General features: G+C 43.0%; 1 protein-coding gene across 1 annotated transcript in view; it reads left to right on the top strand.

The window, feature by feature from the left end:
- Positions 1 to 1,403: 1,403 nt before the first annotated feature.
- LOC311516746 (uncharacterized protein) overlaps positions 1,404 to 9,765 on the top strand; it is a gene marked incomplete at its 5' end in the record, with an annotated part of 31,237 nt that continues 22,875 nt past the window's right edge. The window contains 2 exons of the mRNA XM_084621088.1: positions 1,404 to 1,444; positions 4,847 to 5,011. Coding sequence (XP_084477214.1) covers positions 1,404 to 1,444; positions 4,847 to 5,011 — 206 coding nt within the window. The remainder of the gene's footprint in view (positions 1,445 to 4,846; positions 5,012 to 9,765) is intronic.

The following is a 9,765-nucleotide window of genomic DNA, read 5'->3' as shown; positions in this document are numbered from 1 at the left end:
CTGCATTATGTGCAACAGAGACTTTACTGACTATAACATGATTGCAAATAATGGATCTTATCCTTTAGCTCAACAGCAAAATATGGACTTATATCTAGAGATTGGTTATAGCCCCTGTGTTGTTTATTCCTTATAATTAACTGTATCAGTGTGTTGTCTTTCAGGTAGTCTGACAGTTTCCAGATGCAGAAATACCTCCTATGAATTTACAGGGGGAAAAGAATGATAAAATTCAAAATAGACACACTGCTGTAGAAAGCACATATGTTTTAAATATATTACTTCTACAATTAAGAATAAGATGTTATGAACAGGCTTTATAAATCTTGAGAGAGGGGGAAGAAACCCACCCCCTGTTCTTAGCCATGGAAGAGGCCCTAGATGATAACACTTTAAAGTTCCTGTGGTGGGGTGGATTCCTGTCTAATAATCTGTTAGTAGAATGTGTTTGCAGCTCTAGGAGACTGGCTCCTAGACCAGAGTACAAATCCCTTCGTTTACCCAGGCAGGAAAAGATTCTGTTGCTTCACTGGGGCCTGGAGGAAGCTAGGCCTATGTTTGAGGTGTGGCATGCCTGGGAATGCAAGGCAGCATTAATCTTTGGGGCAGGTACTTGTTGAAATTCCAGTTACAGAGGGAGATGTCTGAGGCAGAGCTAGGCCTTATCTTCACTGCTAAAAAAGGTGTAATTTTTACCTGAGGGAGGTAAATAACACAAATGAGTTATCCCAAGGTAAAAACTCAGTAAAGACAAGACAGTTTAGTGTTACAGTGAAGTAAATTACCTAAGGTCAGCCCCAGGCAGGGGTATACTGCTGACCTCAGCTAGTTTACGCAGTCAGTGTCTTGTCTTCACTGTGTTTTTACTCAGGATAGTGTGGGTTACCCCAAGGTAGAAAATGCACCCTTTTAACAGTGAAGAGAAGGCCCTAAATAGCACACCTGAATTTGCCTGTTTTGCAATAAAAGGAATAAAAAGTCAGCTGCAGGAGTTTCTCCCCCACTCCCTTTTCTTGTTTGTTCTTGTTGTTGCTATAGGTCTCCATAAAGTAGATCTTAGATAACTGTCTCATGCTTCTCTCCTAATCCTACCCTTTGTCCACTCCAGACTTGATGCCTTCTTTCACACTGCCTCATACACCTAGAACAGCCTCCCTATTAACCACCATCAAACTCCCTCCCTTTGCTCCTTCAAAAATCTCCTCAACATCTAGCTATTTTATGACTTATTTTGACTGATAGTTCAGCATTCTGCATTTGTACCTGAAGTATAACATAATGTAACCATTTTGCCTTGAGAATGTATACTCCCTAGGGTACAGATTCAGTTATTTGTTTGGTACTTTTTACTTAACATCCAGCATTGTCTACATTGATGACCCTCGAAAATTATTCTAAATAAAATGTCAGAACAACAAAAAGGTCTGGTATGGAGAGAAGACAGGTATTTCTGTAAAACCCTTTTCTCCTGCCCCCACATATTGGGATAGAAAACTAGTTTCCTGATAACTGAAAGTCAAATTTGGGTGCCTGGAGTTAAGTATTTAAATCCATACCTACATCCAGATTAGGCACCAAATCCAGGCACTTAAGTAGTAGCCTGATTTTCAGAGGTGCAGAATGCCCACAGCTCCTATGGACATCAGTGGGAGCTGTGGTTGTTCAGAACATTTGAAAATGAGGCCATTTTTAGTGTCCTTGAGCCTAGTCTACACTTAAATGTTTTATTGATGTAACTATTCTGGTTAGGGGCATAGGACTGGAAGGGGCCTCCTAGATCATCAAGTTCAGTCCCCTACAAGCAACCGCATCATATAATCCCATTAATAAATTTATCATGAACATATTATTCCCCTTCCAGTATAGAAATAGCTAGACTGGTATAAAGCACCTTTATGACTATATATAACTATGTCCATGCTTGGGGGATTGTATTGTTTTAACTATATTTGTCTATTTAAAATGGTACAACTTTCTAATGTAGACAAGCCCTTAGTGCTTTCTCTCCCCCCAGGTAACCAGTGTATGAACTTCTAAAATAAACAGTTTAATTTATAAACCTTAACTCTGGAGTACTGCAACATAATTCTTTATCTAATGAATCCATGCAGCAGACAGCCGCTACAGTTCCCCTTGGAAATACTTTGCATTATTATGGCATTTTATTGCAGGCTTACTAACAATTTAAGATCCTGTATTAGACAGGCATACATTGTTTATCAATAACAATACATTAAAACAGGCTTTCTCACAGCTTGTCACAATTATGTTATTATACATTTACAAATCTAAATATTTTTTGTAGCATTGTAATTTAGTGGCCTACTAAAAAGCATAGTATATAAGGCACCTATAGATTATGGTTACCTCAGTAAAAAATATTATATTAGACACTGAAGTGAGTGAATTTTTGCATACCTCACTGTCATCTTTCCACACTTCTTATTTCCTTGACTGTGTATCTTTCCCCTTCTTTTCTAATGTTTTGTACCTGTTTCCACTTTATTCTCTGGCTGACAATTGCACTTGATGCCATTTAGAACAAAGGATGAGCTTGTGCCATGGTCACAGTGCATCTAGGAAGGACTGACATATTAATCTATTTTTCAAAAAGCTACTAAAGAGAAAAATCGTTATTAAAGAAGCCTTTGTTTAAGCCCCGATCCTGCAAAGGCTCACAAGCATGCTCATCTTTGCATGCTGTGAATAGTGCCACTGACTCCTGGAGTGTAAAGTTAAGTAAGTACCTAAGTCTTTGCAGGAATGAAGCTTTGTGGCTGAAAATGTAAATGCACAAAACTAAGGAAATTCAAAGTCATGGATCCCATAGCAACCATAACTTGATCCTATTGTACATAAAATTTAGGTATTAAATTTAACAACATGTATGTTACAGCAAAATGGACAAGGGGTCTGAGCCCTGGCTGCTATGGGAAATATAAGTTTGAATTTCCAGACAGTTGTGTGTGTAAATTATCAATTGTAATGCTGCATTATCTATTGGTATGTGTTTAATTATCTTTTTTAAATAAAAAGTGATTGCACAGACATTTTTTCTGACATGATCTCACATTGAAATAAATAAATTAAGGGTCTGATTCTGATCTCACTTATACCAATTTTATTCTGGATTATATTTGTGTAAAACTTACATAAGTGAGATCAGAATCAGAAAGAAAGACATTTGGGCCTAATTCTCATTTATACTAAGGCCACTTTACACCACACTTTGGGGAGGACTCAATGCACTCAACTGGAGAACTCAATGCACAATTTACAATAGCTGAGGTTTTGCCCCTCTGGCTGTGTAAAACTGGAATAAATTATATTTACATATGTTTCAAGGCCCTTTTACACTACAGCAGTGTAACATGTTCTTAGTGTCATTGAGAATCAGGCCCATTTATTTCAATGTCTCATTTGTTAAAAATACAGCTGTGTTCATTTCAATACGTAGAAATCCTGTTATACACACATTCATATATATATGGACAACTGGATTTGATTTGCTCTTACACAAGTAATAAAAATAAAATGTTCTATATGGGTCATGTTATTTTCAGGCATTATTAATTTATCTATTACTCTACTGTTTTTTAAGTTTGGCAAAGCTTGTTTCTCTCATTATAGACTAAGGCCCCAATCCTGCGAAGACTTAAGTATGTACATAACTTCACACATGTCCATAAGTGTTTACAGAAACAGAGCCTAAGAATATAGCAAGTTCAAATTTGAAAACAAAGTTGGTTTTAAATTATCCAAATGCAAAATTAATCTGAACAATTTTTATTACAGCATGACTTTTCCTTACTCAGAAATGAATGAGCCAATTTTGATATCACTTTCCGCAAAAATGTCACTTTGGGTCTGAGAATAAGCATGTCAAATTTCAGCCAATATTTTAGTATGGAAGTTTCTTCTCAGCATTAACTATAGGATTAGGAAAATGCATAAGGCTTGCATTTAAGCGCTTTTGCCCAGTTACGACTACAACTTCTGTATCAGGGTGAAGGTAGCGATATTCCTTGAAGTACCAATATTCCATAGCTGATGGACCAGTTGTTTTTTTTTCTATTATTGTTTGTTTTGTTTTCCTTTCTCAAGGGAATCTTGTGGGGTGAAATCTAACTTGCCTTAGATGACATGGTGCAGCCTCCCTCTAAACTCCTAAAGGTGCTAACACACATGCATTAGAACAGACTTTTTTTGCAACCTCCTTAGTGAGGGAAATATTTGTAGAATTTTCTTAGTGCAGCCAGTATCCCATACTGAGAGGTAGGCAGCAGTTCACTGGGAATTGGACCAGGAGCACCCAGTATACTTTGGTGAGTAAAGTTTTTATCAGTGGAACTTCAGTGCCAGGCGCTACGAAGCCTGTGTTACAGGACGAGCGCTTACACAACCAGCGAGGTAAGAAACTACTACTTTCCCAGCGAATACTCCAATGTGACAGTAAAGCCCAGGAAAGAAGCCTGATCCCTGGTGAAACTGAAAGTGCAGCCATTTAACTTGGAGAAAAGTTAATGTGAAAGGCACTGGCTTAAACCAGACTGACCCCTGAGAGTGAGATGTCTGTCCCTTGAGGAGAATAAAGCAAAAATAAGCAGCAGAGCAGCTTGGAAAACGGGGTTAATGTGGGGGAGGGGAAATGGTTTCTGTCGAAATTTTCAGTAGGAAAAAAGTCAAATTTTTGTAAAAACAAACAACGAAACGTACAGCTGAACGTGGAAAGGCAGGTGCGCTACTGAGCGCCACGGCCAAGGCCAGCCGGTGAGTCGGTGGCAGAGCTGGGACCGGCGCTAGCCGTTGCCCCGCACGCCTCTGGCTGGGCGAGCTCACTGAGCAGCAGCCCGCTCCCCCGGAGCGCTCGCTGCAGCGGCTCGCTGGGAAGAAACCCTCCCGCTGCTGCTGCGCCCGCCGCCGGGGCTCCCCCGGGAGGCGGGGCGGGAGCACGAGCCGAGCTGCCCGAGCCGCAGCAGCTGCCGGGCCACGCGGCTCAGGCACCAGGCAGGTCTGGCTGCTCCGCGCAAGCTCTGCGGGACGCTGGGGAGCAAGGCGGCGGGGGCGGCGGGGCGGGTAACCCACCAGCAGCAGCAGCAGCAGCACGAGCGCAGGGGAGCAGGGCCCCATGCAGCCCAGTGGGGGTGCGGGCAGGGCCCGTGGGGACTCATAGGGGGGTTGATGCAATGATATGGCTCGTGAGAGGTGGGGGTGGTGCCCGCAGGACACAGGAGGGTGGGAGTGTACACGTAGCCCATAGGGGATGGAGGATGCATATGTGGCCCGCGGGGGGGACGGGGGGGGGGTGCACATGACCCACAGGGGGTGGGGGGAATGGCACATATGGCTCATGGGGGAGGGGAGTTTGTACACGTGGCCCGTGAAAGTGAGGGAGAGGTTTGCACATCCGCCCTATGGGGAAGAGGGGGCGCCTGCCATACATTCTTCATAGAGAAAATGCTGCCCGCGAGCCATATGGGGGTAGAGGGGCTGTACCAGACTTTACGGGGCAGGATATTATTGCCCGTTTATTTTGCAGCAGCAGCAGCAGCAGCTTCGCTTTTCTCCTCTCCCTACTAGCCTGCCCCGTTCCCTTGCCCACAGCAAGTGCAGGCAGGAGCCAGGATCGGGGCTGATGACCACTCCCAGGCTCTTGCAACAGCAACGTCTCTGCCAGGCACTGAGCAAGGCCCCAGCCTGGTACACAGTATGGTCAGGGGCGGGATAAATATGGGACAGCAGTGTGTCCTGCCAGGGGCATATGTGAGCGTTGTGGGGGGCTAATCTTCAGCCCTTGCCAGGTGTGAGTGTTTAAACCCTGTCACTGGGCTGCGAGAAACGGGGATAGACTTTGCAAAAAGTAACCAAGCAGGGTACAGTGGGCAGCACTAAGGATGCAGATTCCTGGGGATGCAAAACCTCTCAGCAGGTCCCTCTTCTTAATCACCTCAATTCCCCTGTACCACAGGTGGGAGGAGGTGTTGAAATGCCTGGCTTCCCAAGGGATGGGGGAAGGCGGCAAGCCCCAGAAAGACAAGGGTGTGTGATAGATGGAGCAACCACATAAAGAGTGTGGGTGGGTGGTGGTGGGGAAAGAGAAATGGGTGGCAGACGCATAAACAATGTGTATTTTAGACATGAGGGGCCTTATAATGTGTGATGGGAGGGCAAGAGAAATGCAGCACCAGCCACATAAGAGTGTATGTGTGTGGCGGGGAGAGGAAGAGGACTCCCATTAAAAATAGAGGAAGGAAGGGGTACAGCCACCCATAGTGTGGGGCCTAGGGAGAAAGGGGCCAGCCACATATGGGGGGGAGGGGGTGAAGAGAAGAGAGAGGGTGGTCTATGTGTGTAAGGAATGATATAAGGGGAAGAATATGCCCTATCTAGGCTCACTTGTGGCAATGGTGTGCATTTGCTCCAGTGCTACAAATAAAGAAACTTGCAGCTCTTCTGTTGCTTGCTAGGAGACAGCAGACTGCCTGGTAGTTGCGGGTGTCTGAGTCTTGCTAAATGGAGGTTCCTGCTGCCCTTACTGGTTGCTGCTATGCTCTTACAGAGGGAGGAGGAGATGGAGGAGGAGGAGGGAGGGGATGTGAAAGTGGGTCAGGAATGTAACTAGACTCTGCCCCCCTGTTGCAGACATAGGCGGTGCTGCCTTAGCGATGGAAAGCAGGCATTTCACTGTTGATGTTCCCCAGCCATACTGGCTGACGGTTACCAGGGGATCCTGAAGGATGTGTTTCCTTGTGACCCTTTGAGAAGAAAAATTTAGTTGCCTCAGTAACCAAGTTTGGCTTGGATGCAATGATGCAGTAAATACCATAGGTGAACCTTGCTAATGGTGAATGAGGAAACCGAAACTGTATGGGCAGTTCTACTGCAGGCACATAGAGAAACATTTGTAAAATGTTCCGCCAAACCTCAGAATGTGTTAGGGTTTAATGCATGATTTGTATTTGCTGCTCTATTGAAACCCCTGGTATCTAATATCTATCCCCTGGATGTCATAAGCTAATTATAAAATATCTGTGGAAATAATCTGCCTTTTTGATTGGCTAGGGATTTAACCCCTGACCCTGTTCTCTCTGCTGTCACTCAGAACATTACAGAAGGAGGCTGTTTGCAGTTTTCTTTTAATTTAAAAAGTTAGGGTTTTTTTTTAAACTTTGCAGATTTTTGAAGAATGAAATTCATGCTGTTTGTTTTGTTTTCATATAATCCATTTCTAGTGTTCTCTGATAATAAATAGCTCTCAATTTACCAGACAGATTGCATCCAGCTCTGCTGTTTATTGTGACAATGTCAAACTAAACACTTTAGAAGTTGAAAACAAAGCCAAAAGAACAACCAACAAATATTCAACATTCGGCCCAATCATGGAGCATTCTCCCTATTCCCTCCAGCTCAAAGAGTCTGGTTTCCATCTTTCCCCTATAGTGCAACGGACCTTTATTCACTTTATTCATTGCTTTTCAGAGTAAGGATTGAGAGCTGAGGCAAAAACAGAGAAGACACATACTACAATAGATCAGGTTTCAGAGTAACAGCCGTGTTAGTCTGTATTCGCAAAAAAAAAAGGAGTACTTGTGGCACCTTAAGAGACTAACCAATTTATTTGAGCATAAGCTTTCGTGAGCTACAGCTCAGTATGCATCCAATGAAGTGAGCTGTAGCTCACGAAAGCTTATGCTCAAATAAATTGGTTAGTCTCTAAGGTGCCACAAGTACTCCTTTTCTTTTTACAATAGATCAGTTTTCTTCTTTGGTTTATTTGCTGATTTCTTTTTAAAATACTTATGTTTGAAAAAAGTCCAGTGTACTTTACAAGCTCCTCGGGCCTGATTCTACTCTCTTTGTACACCATCAGGCCCATTGATTCACTTGGAAGTATGCAAGTATTTCAGGTTAGAGCTATGTAGCAAGCACTGATATGTCCCACAGCTGGGCATAGAAAGAAAGATGTGTATATTTGTTAAGAACAAAAGTGAATGGACTAGAGTTTGCAGCTAATCCTGTTCCTTCAAATTGGTGCCCCTTTGGATATTGCATCCAACGGGTAATGCTGTAACCTAGCTTCTCTCTTCTCTGCAAGATAGTCTAGTTTCTCAGTTTTTACACCCAGTCATGCCCTTTGATTCAAGGACACAGATGACAAATCATAGTGTTTCACTTTTTGTGTGGGATAATTATGCTTGTACATTTTAGGTAGTCAGTTGTTATTAAAATTGAAATTTAAGAATAAAAAGAATCACATAAAAAAGGTTGTGGTAAAACAAAAAACTCTAACACTGATCAGTTTTTTCTTTCTTTTTTTAAATCCAAACTAACTGCATGTTTAAATGCTCAAAGTTACATCAGGGAGGAATTTAGTCCATTGTTTCTGTAAATAGAAAAGATGTAGACAACCTTTCCCTACAGCGTTAAGATAAATAATTGCTTCCGTTTTGTATGTTTATTTTTGTGGACAAATACTGGTGAATGTTACTTGGTTTTGTGGAATCTCCTGATAGTCCTTCAGAAATACAGGACTGTCAGTGGGCCTGATCTTTCAATGGGATCCACGAGTGTGGCTCTCTGCACCCATGTAGTCTCACTAACTTTGGCAGGAGCCTACAGGGATTCACACTCATGAATCCAGATGCCATGATTTCAATCTATCATTTTCCTAGTGCTGTGGCAGACCGTCAATGTGCTACCATATGTTATTTATGTATTGTTTATTACATGCGTTTGGAAGCAATCTAGTGACTCAGACCCGTGAAGACTAAGCATATTGCAACTGAGAGGCACTTTGTGTGGTGGTAATTCCTTCACTTAGGTATAGTACAGCTATTGACAAACGGAGCCTGAGTCTCTGCTACATTGGGACCACTCTATGTCTCTTCGGCAGAGTAACAGAGATGTCAAATTTGTTCAACCAGACATCAGGGAATCCCTTTATGCTGGGGATAACACTATGTCAAGCATATGCTGAGTGTGGGGTCAGAGAGGGAGGAATGGCCAGGGAGCTGCTGCTCTCTAGCTCTTCTTGGCTGCTGCAATGGCCTCTAGAAGGCCATTACAGCCATTCACAATTTACAGTGACCTTGAGGTTGCTCTAATTTATGCCGAGGGCTAGGCAGGCCTGCACCAGGACCAATAACATGAGGAGGAACAAAGATGTCTTAAAGCGTACCTGCACCAAGCACAGTTTAGTTGTAATGGAGAATTAGGCCCACAGTCTATGGCATGGTTGGCATTTGACTGTGTCCTCAGAGGAGACTGTATGATCAACTTTCCCAAGTGGAGTTAACCTGGCAGTGAGAGGCTGGATAGTGGAGCAACAGGGAACATAAAATGGACTGCACATGAGTCATAGCTTCAGTTCTGAGACCTGAATCCACCTGTGGAAAATCAGAACTGTGAGTAATCAGAGTAGTTTTGCTTTCATTGGTTTGGAGGTCCTGTCAGGTCGTGTTAGGCCCTGTCTCCCTTCGTACTGAGGCAGTGTCAGAGAGAACAGTTTAAACATGTTTCTGCTAGCAGAGTGCCAACCTGGTCTCCCTGGCCATTGTGGACAATAATGAAAAGTGTTATAAAAACTGCTTTGCCAAACTGTGCTTATAGACTGGTCTGTACAGTTCTTGTTGACAGTTTCAACATAAATGTAGAAAGGGTCTTATTTACATTTACAACATAGTTCACCCCCAAAGTGGTTTATAACTCAGTTTGTCTGTGCTGCCCAGGGAAATTATAATGAACCCTACCAAGGTACATTGCTTA

The sequence above is a fragment of the Lepidochelys olivacea genome (genome assembly GCF_965140295.1).
Source record: "Lepidochelys olivacea isolate rLepOli2 genome assembly, chromosome: 2".
Lineage (NCBI taxonomy): Eukaryota > Metazoa > Chordata > Testudines > Cheloniidae > Lepidochelys > Lepidochelys olivacea.
This window is presented reverse-complemented; position numbering and strand designations above follow the sequence as displayed.